General features: G+C 40.2%; 1 protein-coding gene across 1 annotated transcript in view; it reads right to left on the bottom strand.

The window, feature by feature from the left end:
• Positions 1 to 17,017, bottom strand: part of RET (ret proto-oncogene) — an 84,551-nt gene that overhangs the window by 25,468 nt on the left and 42,066 nt on the right. Inside the window, exons 2-9 of the mRNA XM_075505193.1 lie at positions 13,943 to 14,194; positions 11,416 to 11,709; positions 10,686 to 10,927; positions 8,722 to 8,923; positions 8,062 to 8,261; positions 3,693 to 3,951; positions 2,406 to 2,531; positions 1,418 to 1,528 (exon numbers count right to left, since the gene is read on the bottom strand). Of these exons, the coding sequence (XP_075361308.1) occupies positions 1,418 to 1,528; positions 2,406 to 2,531; positions 3,693 to 3,951; positions 8,062 to 8,261; positions 8,722 to 8,923; positions 10,686 to 10,927; positions 11,416 to 11,709; positions 13,943 to 14,194 (1,686 nt within the window). The remainder of the gene's footprint in view (positions 1 to 1,417; positions 1,529 to 2,405; positions 2,532 to 3,692; positions 3,952 to 8,061; positions 8,262 to 8,721; positions 8,924 to 10,685; positions 10,928 to 11,415; positions 11,710 to 13,942; positions 14,195 to 17,017) is intronic.

Genomic DNA, 17,017 nt, shown 5'->3' with positions numbered 1-17,017 from the left:
ATTTCTTTCAGGCTTCTGTTGAGCAAAACATCTGATGCTGCATATGTTGCATATTACGTGTTTTAGCACTGCAGCCTCTGGCACAAATATTTCCACTTTTAGAATGACAACTGATTGTGGTTATTACCAATAAAGAATTCTTTTCAGATGATTAGAGAAGTTACTTGCATTCGCTTCAAGCATTTCTGCCACTTTAAGGATTGTTTTTATGCACTCTAATGAAATAATTATCTTTGTGATAAAAGTAATTTACAATACACAACCACATTCTTGCATGTAAGAAATACAAAGAACAAAAACCTCTTTATTCATTCATTTTATAGAAGAACGTAAGTCCTGGCCTGTAAGAAAATGCTAGTTCCTTTAAGACTCCATTTTAAAATGTAAACTTGGAGTATACAATGTCAGAGCCAGAAGAATTGTTCAAGAAACATCTATGTCTTTATTCCTGAATTAGATACTGATAGATAAAAAGATCCACTTAAAAATTGTCATCTCATAGAAGACTGAAATTGCTTAAGTGCAATACACTGTTTTTCTAACCTTTGTATCTTCAGGGTGATTGTGAACTTGCAGGTATGAGCAGGCATATGAGTGGAATGTAGAAAGACGTGTTCAAGAAAAAACACAAATGCATTTCAATTCTTCCTTCATAAATGCTGTTCATATGAATCTATGCCTGTATCTTCAAATAGATAAGGCATTGGATCATTTTGATGGTCACCTGTCAAATAAGGCCAGGTGCATTTCCCCAAATGATCCTCTGTAAGCATGTTTATTTTAAATTGAAATGTGTTTCTTCTTACTTGTTTAAATTAGAGTTCAAATAGGCATGGTTTCTATCACGTTGTGCTAAAGTTTGGAAATAGGGCATTAACTTGCCTAAAACCTATACCTGTTTCAGCAAATACCTCCACTGAAAAACACTACCTGCGAATTAGCAGGGGGAGCAGAATGAGAATTACGGAGAAAACCTTATCTTTCCATCACTGTCAGCCAACAGGCGTTGGGAAACCAACTGTCAGCCAACAGGCGTTGTCAGCCAACAACTGTTGGGAAAAGTGTTTGCTGTCAGTGCAGGACAAGGGAGATGAATACACAAGCAAGTCAGCTCAAATCAGAAGGAAAACTCCGTTCTTCGGGGTAGATAGGAAGGAAAGAAAGATGAAGAAAGGAGAGAAAGACTGAGCACTGACTGACCCAACTATCAGTAAACTTAGATAACAGGCGTTGGCTGACTGGCTTAAAAAAGAACAAGATTAGTCCCCATAAGCTTAAGTCTCTTGTACGATTCAAATGCAGGTATGACAATGCAGAGATGCTAAATATGTTGAGCTTGTAAAGGTATCTGGGATCGAGAAAGTGGAACGGTGATCAGCAATGACCCACAAAAACCCCTCCTAAAACATTTTCATACTTGTGCAGTCTTGGGGGCACACAGCTGCATCTTTGCTCTCAATCACATCACAGGTGCCATCTGGACAAGTCTTGATACTTGGGGTGCACGTGGAATAGTTTGTGGTGATCCCTGTTAACACAGAAACAGACAGCTGCACAAATACCACGAGGCTTTGAAGGAAAGCATACTGCATCTTCGCACTGCATGTTGACACACCAAAGCACGGTTACTTTTATTTTTCAAGTAAATACCATCTGCTAAAGTAACAGGCAAGACAACAGCTAAAAGCAACTGGAAGAAATATATTTTTCACCATGTTTTCTGCTTTTGACAGCCCTCTGGGCATGTCACTTGCAGTTACAGTGAGTATTACTGGAAGAAGAGCTAGCTGACCATTTTGAGACCGAAGAGTGGCTTTCATGACTAAGGATGTCTGTATACAATTTCACACATACTTGAATATGAAGGTTACAAGTAGTCAAAGAGGATTTGTGATACTCATGCAGTTTGAAGGGATAAAGCATTGGCACAGAAGCATTGTTCTGGAAGAGTCAAGAGTACTGTCACCCATCAGATCTGTGCTACAGACCACAGAGACAACAGAGACAACAGAGACACAGCTTCTGTGCTCACTGTCTGCTGGGGCATACCTGCTCAGAGGCTCATTGGTGTGTTCCAAACTCAATTCACGGTCGCAGAGATTATCTTGCGAGCCATAAGTCATCCATTCCAGTTACACTGCTGCAAACCCAATTCACTACCTGGTGTTTTACATATCGTGTTCAACATCACCAGGGACAAGATCAAGAATGACCGTTCCAACGTAACCTCATTTTCCTTCCTAGCGCATGTTTCCTTTGGGTATTATGATTAATTTTTTAGCCCCAGCTTCTGTGTAGTTTACTATACCATGTTGTCCAGCCAGAATAAATCTGTTTATATCTGTGGAAGTCACACGCACAACTATGACTAAACAGAAGCTTAATTTCACACAAGAGAAATGTACCTTTTCCACTCCCTTGTCTCCACTGGCATCTTCCTGTTAGCACTCCCAGGCCACCACACTCTTCACATTCAGCATGGTGCTTACTCACAGCACAAGAGTCGGGGCAGTCCTCCTCTTTTTTTAAAACTGTTGGGAAAAGTGTTTGCTGTCAGTGCAGGACAAGGGAGATGAATACACAAGCAAGTCAGCTCAAATCAGAAGGAAAACTCCGTTCTTCGGGGTAGATAGGAAGGAAAGAAAGATGAAGAAAGGAGAGAAAGACTGAGCACTGACTGACCCAACTATCAGTAAACTTAGATAACAATTAAAGAAAAGTCCAGGTGTTTCTCTTCTGTGAAATAAAAGACAAACTGATGGCATGGTTATCTTTGCTTGATAGCACACTGTCAATGCCTAGAACGGTAGAAATGCGCTTAACATACTGATAAGAGAAAAATGGGGACAGTAAGTACTTATAGCTTCATACAAACCTTTTAATTAAGGGAAAACACTTACTACTTGGGCTAATGCATTAGTAGCCCAAAGAGCAACGGCTAGGAATGTTTGATTTCAGACAGCACAAGGCTCTTGCAAAAAGAAAAGTCCACTGCAGGCTTTTGTTTCTTCTTCCTCAACCTGTTTGCTCTTGGCATAGGAGTTGTGATACGATACAAGGGAAGGGAGGTAATTGTCATGTAGAATTGTAAGGTTCTGCACAAAGTGCGATATGGTTTGGAGAGAAATGATTACATTTCCAGTGTAATCCTCCTCTGCTGTGGCTGTTGTAGAATATTTCTAACATTCTGCCCTTATGAACTTTTCAGTGAAATGAAGTCAATGCAATTGCTACATAAATGTTAAGCACAAAAATTAAAAAAAAAAAGAAAGAAAGAAAAAAAAGAAAAATTGGAGTGAGAAGTGGGGAGAAAGATGATTGAATAAATATACTTAGGCCAGAGATTTGTGTTTTCATATATATACACACTTTTTTTTTTTCTTTTCTTCCATAGGAATGTGTGAAGAAAATAAAGGTCACACAGGCACACACAAAAGATTCTTCTAAATCAAATATCATCAAGAACATTAGGAATTGCATATGATATACCACCTTTCTGTGCATTAGTTCTTCAAACAAATATCTGCTACAGGCAGGTCTGATTCAGAACTCAAAATGCAAACTTTGTGACCTGTATCTTGTAACTCAGATTCGTTGTCATTGTTAATGCCATCAGTTTATAGATACCCTACCAATGCATCACCTAATACTCATAACTCTTGTAAATAGTTCTAATTGAGTTGGGTACTTACGAGTTCCTTCCAACACAATAGTGAGGAGGGTTTTGGTATGTTTCCTGCTCTGCTTGTCTGTAGCTTGAATAGTGTATTGTATTTCCTTGCATTCAGGTCTCCGTAGCATAGAGGAATCATTCACATAAAGGCTTCCCCATTTGTCTTCTCGGCCTTGAAGTATGCTGACAGGATAGCAGCTTACGTTGGGGGACAGTAACTTGTAGGTGATGTTCACACCACGGAATTTCATACAGTTTTCAATGCAGATTTTTCCTATCTAGGCTCAAACACCAACAAAGAAATCACAGACAACAGAAACAAAACTATATATCAAAAATATTCTGTGCTTCCCAAAAACATCTGAAAGAAACTTGAGCATATTATACCTTGCAGAGTTCAGCATTTATCTTGGGTTTACAGATTTGGTATTTTACTACCAATGCAGTACACGAATGCTTCAAATGTGATTTATTCTCAGCAAAAATGAGAGGTAAAGCATTACCATTGTCTTCAGGCTAACAGTGGAAATGCAAAAAGCCTTGACCCAGAGACTCAGTGATACTTGGTGCCTACTGCTGATGGTCAGCAGTGTTCAGAGAGAACAAGACCCTGTGATTTGGGAAAGTCTGAGTTCAGTCCCTGCTCTGTCCCAGGCTGATCAGTGAGAAAAAGTTTGATTTTGCTTGAGAAAGCAAACAGCTCAGTGTGAACAAAGCTGAGACTCTTTTCAAATAACACAGAAATACAAATTGCTAATACATAATTTTCATAATATTACAGTCGAAAAGTTTCTTGCTGGCAGAGTTCTCCGAAAGCCTTAAAAGGAAATAAGAACCTCATTGTTTCCCATTTCGAATTTTTTAAACATTTTTATCTAAAAATGAAAATATGTTGGTTTGCCATATTTGAACTTCTGCCTGCCAGAATATCTATGCTAGAGCACTCTTCAGTCTGAAACAAATTTATCTAAGAAGCAGAGGAATGTAAAGCCCCATCTCCTGTCCAGCTCCTATAGGAACTGATCCAAAGCTCACTTTGGTTTTTCCATTTACAAGAGTGGGATTCGGATCAGGTCCAGAGGCATTGGCTTTCCTTGCAGGGAAAACCACAATATGAAGGGTGGGGTGTTATTTAAGGGAACTTGGTGATGGATTCTTTTCAAATGCTGCAGTTAAGATGTGTTTTCAAGTAACACCACTGCTGGTAAAAGCATATCTGTACATCTTGGTTTTAGCATTCTCATTAAAGAATGTGGGGGGGGGGGGGGGGGGGGAAGTTTTTTTGTATTAAGACTTCTTCCTATGAACCTGGACTATTTAAAGTCAGAGAGGAAGCTTTTGCAGTCCTAGAAGCATACTTTGTCATAGGATAGTCCCACTTCATCTGACTTATTCCCATTCACATCACTGACTGGTCACTTGGCATCATTTGCTGGGGATTTTTGTTGGGTTTTTTTGGTGGCAGGATAACACACAAAGACTATTAAAGCAATCAGAAGCTAGGCCATTTCTTCCACGCTGTCTCCTCTCCACAGCATGCTGGGACTGGCAGGAAGAAAAAGAAGTAAAGAAAAGACTTCAGCTGTTCATAAACTCTGTCTAGACACAAGGTCTAGACAGGTCCCTTCCAGAACCACATCATCTTAGCTTTGGTGCTGCGTTGCAACTGGCAGTGTTTTGCAACTGCTTAGATGGTGTTTCTTTGAGGCAGTAGGAGAACATAATGACATTCCATGGCATTAACCTTTATATAGACGAGATTAAACTGTCCTTTCTGCCTGCTCTGTCATAACTCTTTTTTTCCAGGCACCTTTTTGATCAACAGACATTTCCTGCAAAAGGGATGGAGAAGACCCCATAAATTCAGGGTCCCTGAGGAGCAGATTATCCTTAGAGTAGCGCATGGGCCAGTTTTGCTTTTTCTGTATAATTTGAGGAGAAGCTAAAAATGCCCCCCCTCAAGAAGTTTCTACAAGAAAGATGGGCTTTCTCTTTTTGCCTGATCCTACTAGGTAAAGCCCAAGCTTGTAACTTTGCCCTGCACTGCAGGTTCTGGAGTCAGCCCAGCTCTCAGATGCAGCGGAGCACAGCACCAGGGGAAGGAGGTAGAAGCAGCCAGTCCCTCTTTCTCATGAGGAGGGTGAAAAAGAGCCTGGTAATCAGGATGAACATCAACATACAGGGGAGGAACCTACAAACAAAGGTGCATTTTGCAAGACATGCAATAGTTAACACAGAAATACCATTATCAGAAATAGGAATGGAAAAATCCACCTTTTGAGCTCCGGAGTTTAATAAAGTCTGGATAATGATAACGTTCCTCTTCACTGAATTCCAGGGACATTTGGACATATAACCTCCCTAAAAATCTCAGCCGATGTTATTCATCATTTGTCTCAGTAAATGTCAATAGAGCTTTAAGTCCTTTGATAAGTTAAATGCCACTGGGCAAGCCTGTACTGTCAGGCCATGCTTCTGTTATTCAATTCATTTAGCTGCTCAAATAGACAAATGGCATCAGCCCAGCAGTTAATCATTTCTTCACGCCCTTGTGTTTTCCTTAGGGCAAGAGACAGTTCAGCCTTCATATTGATTTGGCCCAGTACTTTTCCTTACTGCTCTGGCACATCACAGCTAATTATGCAGACGACTTTAATAATGTGAAGTGCTGGGGACTAAGCTGCTTCCATTGACTTGTGCTCCAACCTGAGCACACTGTGCATTCAAACCCAGCCTCAGAAGTAAGTGGATGACAGTAACTGATCGAGACCCATCTCAGAGCCAGGATGAGTTTTGCATTTTGCTGGTCAAGAATCAGAACAAAATCTCTTTGTGAGTTTGTGTTTCGGCAGCACAAAGAGAGATCTCTTACTTGGAACCCTTCTTGCCAGAAACAGTTTTCCCTGCTACTACTGCCACCCAGTGAAACTGCACAGTTAGTGGGAAGCGCCATTGTTTCCAGAAACCCTAAAATTCCCTTTCAGATGTTTGATTGTCCTGACAACACGCAAAATCACACATAAAAATCAATTCATTCATATATATACACATACACACCTAACAGTTAAGTTTCCACACTTTTAAAAATTACAATCACGTTGTGACATACATACATTTGGGGCCTATTTCTACATGCTAGGAGCAAGACTATGAGTATCTTACACACCTATGCCGTTACTTCTTTTGGGGGGAAACCTACTGATTTCACCCTATCTCCAGGCAAGAGGTTTTTTTACGCCGCTGAGAATAAAGCTTTCGCAATCTGCTGCTACAAAAAAACCAAACCTAACATCAAAAATATTGTGATCTGCACAAAAAGCACAGAATATGCTCTGAAGTTTCTAATGGACTGCAAATTTAAAAGTTGCAGCCACAAGGCATCACAAAATGTGATAAAGAAGTAGCTTTTGGTAGGGAGCCTGCTGTGTGAGCACCCTTGATATCTTTTTCTTGTTTAGGATATTCAGTGCAGGCCACGGGTAGAATGTCCCTTGACTAAGCAGTAGCATTTTTATTGGTCATGTAAGGCCTGTTCTGTACTCTGAAGAGCTATCAGGCCATAGTGCATTTCATCAGATTAAATATAAGAACAGGCAATATAGCTAACTTTCCTTTTTCTTTCTTTTTACAATTAGCCAGAGGCTTAAAGATTAATAAAACTGAATTCTTCCTGAGAAGTCTTCTAATGAGTTGGTTTTCTCTGCAATTGGGATGATCATATTTTAGTCTCAATCCTCCTCTCTGCGGGAGTTTTATAGCTTTATTTAGTTAGGAGGTATACTTTCCAGCAGCTCCTCCAAAGTGGCTCATCACTGATGTTTTTAATATTCACTTTCATAACATTATATTGAACTAGTTCTTTATTAATGTACATGTTCCATAGGAATTACATTGTAATTTTCACCTGATTAATGTCAACCTGTTAGAAAGTGTTTCTGGAAGGCATTATTAATGGCAATGGTGGTGATTAAGCTAAAATGAGGGTTAAATTAGGAAACACATTAATTACTAACTAGCCATTATCTAGAGAAAAGCCATTAACATACTGGAATATGTAGAGCTGGGACAATTCTTTTTTTTTTTTTGCCCTTGATATTTTTCCAGTTATTTATGCCTAGGCCACTCATGGTTGCAAGTCCTTCTGTCTCTCTTTCTCTCTATTAATACTTCCATGTGTATCCCCTCTTCTGTTATTATGTGATGGGAGGGCTAGTGTCCAGTCTACCTGCTGCCCGCTGCATCCAGCAACACTCATATTGATATCACATTTTTCATTGATTCTACTTAAACCAGCTACAACCAACGCTTTAACGCATCTCGCCCTAGTGATCTATCTACTAAGCTCTGTCTCTAACAGAGAGTGAAAGTATAATTAACACAGTTCTTACTTGTGCAAAACGTTCAGCATTTCTGTTCACTGTGAACTGGTAAGTCACGTTTGGAAACTGAATGCTGACAGGGAGGATGGAGACATTGAAATGAAGCATCACCGATCTTTCTGGGCCATGAAATTCTGTGTCATTCACCAAAACATCCAACTGGAAGGAACGATGCTCTGTGACCGAAATACTTTTATTCAGTACCAGTTCTGCAAAATAAAAGATTAGTCTATTACCGACCCACATTATCTGCAAATGTATATTTTGATACTCCAATCCCAACAAAATTATATCAAAATTGCACATATCAAAGTTAATCCTAACAGGAAACAGAAGGTGAGTTAAATATGAAAATATGCTCCTATGGAGTTACGGTCTGTGCCATTCAAGATGTTTGGAGAGGTGCTCTTCCCTTCTAACTGCCATGCTGAGAATCCTACAATCAGAACCTCTTGCTTATCTATATACACATCATCATCCCATACACTCCCTACCCCAGAGATGCACAAACTCCATGTTTTCACTACGTTTAAAATTCAGCATTTGCTTAACTTGAAATTTCTCAGCTTTCTTTGGCTCAATGTTTACAAAATGCTTGGAAAAGTTCAAGAGCTTATTGGTCAATTACTAACAAGAAACTTCTCCTTTATTTGAAGAAAGAGACCTTACTGTACTCATGTTGAGTTCCCCTCACTTGGCTGCCATTTGGGCTGAAGTGGATTTCGTCGAAGATGTGCTCTACCCGAAATGTTTCACTTATCCAGGGATCATCAGTAATGATGGTTCCTGTGTATTTCTTTCTGCTGCTTTCAAGGGGATAAATAGGTGTGGTGTCTGCATCGTATACAGTTAGCATTGCAAGGACAGTTCCCTAGAAGGAAATAATAAATGACATTGCTGAATGACCTTGAAGCTTTCTTCCCCTGATACACATTAGGAGATTGAAATATTGGTCAAATAAAACCTTACAACTTTCACTCAACCCCACTTTAATTCAAGTTCACTTTAAACCTCAGTTCACCGCTATTTCACACCTATTTGGATCTGAATTAGAAGCTCAAAAGAAGATGGCAGTGAAAAAGAACTTGTCATATAATCATTTGAGTCTATGTCTAAATACAGCACTAAACTTTTGAGGTAGGAAATGAGTGCACATGCACAGCTCTTGGGGTTTTTTTCTTTTTTTTTTCCCCCTTTTCTAAAAAAAAAAAAATAAATCAATGTTATTCTACAATACTACTAAAAAAGCAGGTAATATGTGCACTTAAAAGACAAGGAAATACATTCAGACAGGTCAAACTCATTACCTGAAACGACAGAAGTGGCCTGGGTTGGCTGTCTTCTGCTTAGTCTACTAGATATTGCTGTTCTCTACCTGCACACTGAAGCCACAAGACCTTTAAAATTTTTATTAGCAATTCTGTTGCTTCAAGTTCGTTTAGTTACTAGAAAAGATTGAAAGTTTCCAAATATAATGCTTTTCTCCCCACTGAAAAATGACAGTGAAACTCACTACGTTCTGAACGCTTTGCAGGCATGTAATTTCAAAGAGAATATTTTACTTTATAAAACAGTTTTATGAGACCTTCATTTTCTATCCAGCGCTAAATCAAACTCCCAAATCTCATAATTTTCAAAAGTAAAAATGAATTACTTTATGACCAGGCAAATGTGATGTGTTCATAGGTGTCTTGTCAACACTTGTTCTAGTCGGGAGGTGGCAGCAAAGTCCCAAAAGCATTCTTTTCCCTTCCAGACACAAACATGAGCAAACCACGCTTTGAAGGGAAATTTGACTGCAAAAAAATTGCCGCTGTTGTGAAACAGAAGTCCTCTCACAAAAAATGCATCGTTTAGGCCCCATAAGAAGTGCCTTCTCTATACCATTGACTTATAAAGGGTTGTTGCTCCAGTGGGAAGAGCCGAAGAGCCCACTTGCGTACTTCTCCATGGAAGCAAGGGGCGTACGCGTGCAGGGGGCAGACACAAAGACTCCCAGGGGTTTAGACCCCCCGAAGGATCACCTTGGGGTGGTAAGGGAAGAGTGGGAGGGCACCATTAAAGCAAGATCCTGGAGCTCTCCCTTAACAGCCTGACACTGGAAACTTCAACACCTTTGCAGGTGCAACGTTTGTCTGCAGCAGACAACTGTTCCTCCTAGCTTTCTGTTAACTGCTACAGCATCCTAATAAATGTTCTGAATGTAGTTCTGATATCTTATATAGACTTGCATATATGGGAAGGATACACACATACACCTGTTGTAACAACTCTCAATTTTAGTCACCTGGGGAAGCAACCCTGTAACAAATAGAGCAGAGCTCAGTATGGGGAGATACGGCGATCCTGACCACAGTCCTAGCAATGGTCCATCCTGACCTCAGGAACTGCTAACGCTTCTTTACACTGCTTAAATCCCGACCCAAACTATTCTTACTTTGGGGTCTGAATAAAATATAACTTAGGGGAGAGGAATTCTACAGACTCAGCGTTTTACAATCACAGCTTTGAGGAGCATGGTGTGGTCACGTGCTTGATGCTGAGATCCATGACCCAGGGCATGGCGTTTCCCAGTCATCACGCCTCCCACCGCTGCGCTCCTACTTCAGGGACTAGATAAAGAAGAACATTACCTCTTTCCTGTTGAACTCCACAACAGCATCTGCAGTATCAGTGCCATTGGGAAGGAAGGGAGGAGAGTCGTCTTCATCTAACACATTCACCAGGAAGGGCACCTCAACCTGCATTTCCCTGAAGCCCTCTCTCACGGTACATTTGGCAATCAGCTCGTATCTCTCTCTCTCTTCTCGATCTAGGCGCTGCGTCACACTCACACCGGTGGTGTTCTCATTGTATCGAAAGGGCATACCTTCAGCTGAAAAACATAGCCACAGTATAAATAGGGACAAGCACTTCCCATTATAGAACTCTGATAGTTTTCTTCTTTAATACTCTTTTGCAATCCAGTAAATCCTTTTGGACATCATGACTGCATGATAAAAGGCAGACTCAGAAGCGAAACAGAAGGAAGTTGTAGGGCTATATTAGGGTAGGCAGAAAACACGGAATAGATGGGAAGATCCTACAAGTCTAGAAGAAGCACAATTTAAAGCTCAGGATATTCCCAATCTGCTCTTACCAGGTGCAAACTTCTAAAAACAATCTTTTTTCCTTAGGGAAGGAGATAGTCCTCCTTCCCATCCTCTCTGTGTATCTCAAAGGCAAAATCTTCAGGCTCAGTTCACGTTTGCAATGGAATTTCCTTTACAGAATCAATCTAGAGGATCTAATACAAAAGAGATCTTAACAGTGCCGCTGTTTACATCTATTGCTGGTACGTGAGTGGCTCAGTTCCAGTTTTACCTGCCAGCAGTTTGTAGGAGATGCTGAGATTCTGACACAGATGATGAACTGAGGGTAACTGGAGCTGATGAAATGTGCCAGGTGGTTTATTCTCTTTGATGTGAAAGGAGAGATCCATTTCTGTGAAGCAAAGCTGCCTTGCTGTCAGGGAACTGCAAGCTGGTGCAGTGGCATTGATCAAGGAGAGGAAAACTGTGGTGCGCGTAGCAGAGTCGCATTCCTTCTCTTGGAAAGGGTGGGATGAAAGGAAGACATACAGCATCACCTTTGATAACGGCATCCAGTTTCCTACAGCTTCAGAAAAAAACACCAGAATAAATATTTTATAGAAGACAAGCCAATGTTTCTTTTACCCATTTTGTGCTCTAGTCCATTATTCCACAAACCATACAGTCCTATTATTGTGCTGGTTTTGGCTGGGGTAGAGTTAATTTTCTTCATAGTAGCTAGTATGGGGCTATGGTTTGGATTTGTGCTGGGAACAGTGTTGATAGCACAGGGATGTTTTAGTGACTGCTGAGCAGCGCTCACACAGAGTCAAGGCCTTTTCTGCTCCTCACCCCACCCCACCAGCGAGGAGGCTGGGGCTGCACAAGAAGCTGGGAGGGGACACGGCTGGGACAGCTGACCCCAGCTGACCAAAGGGCTATTCCATACCATACGACATCGTGCTCAGCATACAAAGCTGGGGGAAGGAGGAGGAAGGGGGGGATGTTCAGAGTGATGGCGTTTGTCTTCCCAAGTAACCGTTAGGCGTGATGGAGCCCTGCTTTCCTGGAGATGGCTGAACACCTGCCTGCCCATGGGAAGGAGTGAATGAATTCCTTGTTTTGCTTGTGTGTGTGGCTTTTGCTTTCCCTATTACACTGTCTTTATCTCAACCCACGAGTTTCCTCACTTTTACTCTTCTGATTCTCTCCCCCGTCCCACCTGGGGCAAGTGAGCAAGTGGCTGTATGGGGCTTAGTTGCTGGCAGGGGTTAAACCACGACAATTATGTAATAAAACAATTCTTGAATACATCATCTGCTGGTTGGAAGACTTTAAATCTTTATCTTAATAACCTCAGTAAGCCAAAACACTACAGGTGTTACCACCAATTTTACATTGTAGAACCTCACAGAATGATATCAGCATTCTGTCCGTAATACACTGACATAAACCAGGCCACTATTAGTAACCAGCTTTTTCATAGGACTGGTTTTTGGAGAGACTAGAGCAGGGTGATGTGGCAGCAGGGAAAAAGAGTGCACAAAATGGCAATAAATATTCAGGACAGACCAACAGCAACTGCTGTCATTTAAGTCACAGTGTTCTGATAGTTTATACCAGTTGAAGCTATGCCCAAATTGTTTATGCTTAGAGGACAAATTGCTTCATCATTTTGAAATATAAAGAGCTGGTCAAAAGATAACACAGAAGTTAAAATCAACCTGTGGCATCCACTAAGACAGCTTCAAGCCTTAATTATTTTGATTACCTTGCTTTGACTACAGACAGAATGATAGCATCTCTGCAACAGATCTAATTGACTTGAAAAGACGATTTAGGTCACTTTGATCCACATGAACAAGACAAGACACTCAAGTTCTGGATAGCTGTTCTTCCTTTGTTCAGTTACAAATAGCTATCTGATATTCATGAACACTGAGTACCAAAAATGCAATGAAAATGGGTAAGATATCAAGCACTCAGCACTTAAAAAATAAAGCAGTAGGTGTCTGAACTTGAACATTTAAACATCAAGGCACCTAAGGCAAAGGGTAGCGTTGATATATGGCTCTTACAAACTCAAGGCAGTTACTACAGACTCTCTCCAACAGCAGAATTTCTGCAACTGATCACAGCGGTATGCCATTAACTCCTCACCCATTTCCTTCTCCACCATGTAATGATACCTAATTTCCTCATAGATCAAAATCACCAAAACCAATTTACTGCTAGAGCATAAAAGAAGGGGAAAAACAGATAATTCATTTCTGTAGTTCAATAGTAAGCTTCTCTAACAAAGCCAACTCTCAAGAGAGGGAGAGAGGTACACTTAACCATTTCTTCCAAGAGCTTTTTGGCGTTACATGCAAATGTACTTTGCGAATCCACGTTACCAGAGTTTGAGGACCATTTATGTAAGAGTTTGAACTAATCTAACTGCATTGGTCTGGGCACTAAATGCCCAGCATTAACACAGTGGAATCGGCTTAAATTTGCATCAGTAAATGAACAAACTACAAATCTCAATGTAAAGCTGTGAAACGCAGAAAAAAATATTTCAAGTAATGCAACTTTCCAACCATATTGGAGTCCACAGTGTGAGCAACTGGATCTACCCCAGGTCAGTGTTTGCTTTGGCATACGATTCCCTTCATTTGCTGTGGGTTTCATTGGGTCTGGTTCCTCATTTTAAAAGGGCAAATGTGTTTTTTCCAGATTTGATGTTCATATGCTGATGGGATAAATCTCATGATCTGAATGTACTTTCCTTTAACAACAGATACTTCAACTAGAAAAGCTAGTCTTCTCATACTTACACAGCATGTTAAAATCTTCTCTATCCAGGCTTTTGCTGAGGTAAAGTAGTCCTGTTTTTTCTCTGATTTGAAACCAGTTATTTTCATGGGATCTTGCTCGAGAAATGATGAGATTCTGGCACAGATGGAAGTGGGCCACTTCCCCATGTGAATCCCTCAAGGCATGGATGCGCAGGAGCGGTGTACCTGCTGGCTGGTCAATGTAGACATTCTCCGAGTACTCTTTCCTGGGGAAGTAGAGACCAAAGGCAGCTGCAAAGGAAGGCACACAAGAGGAGAGTTGCTCCCAGTTAAACGATTCTTGCACTGACATTTTCTTAAGAGATGCATTTCAAAAGAACCAAAGGCTTCATTCTCTAAAGACTAAAGAAGCATTAAAAAAGACGTGGAAAACGGCAGATCCTCATCTGGTGTAAATAAATATAGTTTTACTGCACTCAAGCCAGGGACATAGCCACCAAAAATTTGGCCTATAGTTTACATTCAAGTTACGAAATCATCTGCTTTTTGAAAGCAAAACTGCTTTACTGTAAACACAGCTCAGTTTAAGCAGAAGGCTTAATGACGCTCTGCTTGCCAAATTTTACTTAAGTTCGTATCTGGAGCTCTCAGCTGTAATTCCATTATCTCACAGATGATGTTCAAAGAAGGAAAAAACCCTTTGATGAAATCACACACTTTAGAAGCCTAAACACACTCTCTGTTGAGAGAAAACACAGAAATGTATCAATGGCTCGCACACTTTTCCTTGGATTACGTAAAACCTCTCTTACCTACGAGTCCCTTTTGTGGCTCCCTCCTTTTCTAAACAGGCCAGCATGATACTTTCGGTCCAGAAATTGAGAGTTGTTTAAATAAAATTGATATGAAAGTCTTATAAGTATTTTAAATATGACAGATGAGAAAGCTGAGAACTGACTTGCCTGAAGTGGGGAGGGAAATGTACATTTATTTTTAATACAATGGCTGTGACTGACCCATTGTTCTTCTCCAATTCTTCTCCATTGTTCCCCCTCCCCCCCCCCGCCATTGCAGACATTTACATTCAGTAGGGCTCAACTGCCCCTTCATGCCTGTTTCTTCAGCTGATCTCATCTTACCAGGTCACTTTGCAATGGCCTCTCTACCTCTTTCCAATGCTTCCCTTCCAATTCTACTGCTTGCAAATATGGTCACAGTGGAATGCTTGACAAGCAAGGAAGGTACAAAGTGATGCTCACTGCACTCATGCGCACTGAAATACTGGAACTGTCACTCTGGTACTTCACCTGCACTGACAGTCAGTACTTGCTCCCATACAAAAGAATACTACATATTGCAGAATTTTGCATCATTTAATCTGATTTGATAAGGAGTAAGGCATATAAAAGGCTCACACATCTGCTGAACAAATGAAAATAATAACAATTTCCATATGTTACTAATACAAGACTATCTTAGCTTAAATCGAGCCAGATACAACTGGAAACAATGGTAATACAGCAGTAAAATTAGGGATATAATGCCAAAACATCTTCAAAATAGCGTCAGGCTATAGCACGTATTTCTTTTTTATTATTATTGGATCCATACACTGTTCTACTAAATGGAGAGGACCGCAAACAAACTGTAAACAAGAGACCTCTAATTTCATTTGGAAATACCACAGAAACCACCGTACCTTGCAGTGATTCATGACATCATCAGTATCCCTGGATGCAATTACATCCATGAGATTTACAGAGGCCCATTAGTTTTTCTACATATACTTTGCAATATATAAATAAAGTGGTAAAGTAATATGGTAGGTGAATTCACTCCCAAGTAATTAGTTCAAAGGGAAGCCAACACTAACCTTTTTGGGAGTTTTAGAAAAGCATTAACTCCTGACATCCCCTGTCTGGAAGAAAACTATTGCTTCTGATTCTGGTGCCATCACCATCTTTTTTGTAAGTTAGATTCCTGAACATTCATAATAAATTTCAAATATTTTTCCAGTCCCTCTGTCTGTCTTTTTTGAAGTGCAGGAAAACCTGGTGAATATGCACAGCTAGAAGTCCTAACAAACTGGTTCATTAACAAGAGGGATAAGGTGATATCCAAACAGCAAGCCCAGTCCCAGTGCAGGCAAATACATTTCCTTGAGGTATTTTCTATAAAATCTTGATTCTAGAATTATGAAAACTTCCTCATGAGAAATTCAACACTGAAAATTCACTGCTCAAAACTAAAAAATTACTTTTAACCCACCGATGCATACAAACAAGGCTTATACAACATTAGCAACAGGACAGAGGAATATTTACTTATTTCCTTATTTCTAAGACTGGGGTGAACAGTTCTAACGCGAGCGATGCTGTGTGCTCAGCATCACAAACACATCACACGGTGCAAGAACCGGCACAGTAGCAGAGACCTGACATCACCTCCAGTAAAAGGAGCATATAGAAAGTAGAGTATACATAAACAGTATGGATGTGTAAAGTGTGAAATTGGAAAAGAAAAGGGAAAAATGGGGTATTTTGAGTTGTAATTATTTATTTCCTTGTCTTAAGTGTGTTAATCTTTATATGCTTTGCTCTACAAATCTGGGCCCACACTGCATGCTAGTACGTACACAGTCGTGTTTAACAAAGCACATGAATAGTTATGACAGCCATTGCCACTTAAACGTCTGAAACTTTGCATGCAACTACACCTCAGCAGAGGTCAGCATCCTGACTGCTCTGCATTTGAGACAAAAAGTTAGTATTTATGCCGCGACACTCTGAAATTCTTTGGCATGAGTTCCCAGGAGCAGTCTTCTCCATTCTCGGAAAAAATCCTGTAGTATAAAAATTTGATTTCTCTGTAGGTAACAGGAATGCAAAACAATGCTTTGTATTTTGAAAAGAGAGAAGGATTCCTTCGTAAAATAATTTAGAATTTGCATCACTAACTAACCAGAAATGTTTTTCACAAATATAAAAGCCACTTTAAGAAATTAGGAAAAGCCGCTATAAGAAATTTAAGTAGAAGCAAGATCTTTTTCTCTCTGATTCAAACCTAAAAGCTGATGAAACTAAATTCTGTCCATCAAAAGTGTTAGTTTTTAGT

The sequence above is a fragment of the Mycteria americana genome, chromosome 6 (assembly GCF_035582795.1).
Source record: "Mycteria americana isolate JAX WOST 10 ecotype Jacksonville Zoo and Gardens chromosome 6, USCA_MyAme_1.0, whole genome shotgun sequence".
NCBI lineage: Eukaryota > Metazoa > Chordata > Aves > Ciconiiformes > Ciconiidae > Mycteria > Mycteria americana.
This window is presented reverse-complemented; position numbering and strand designations above follow the sequence as displayed.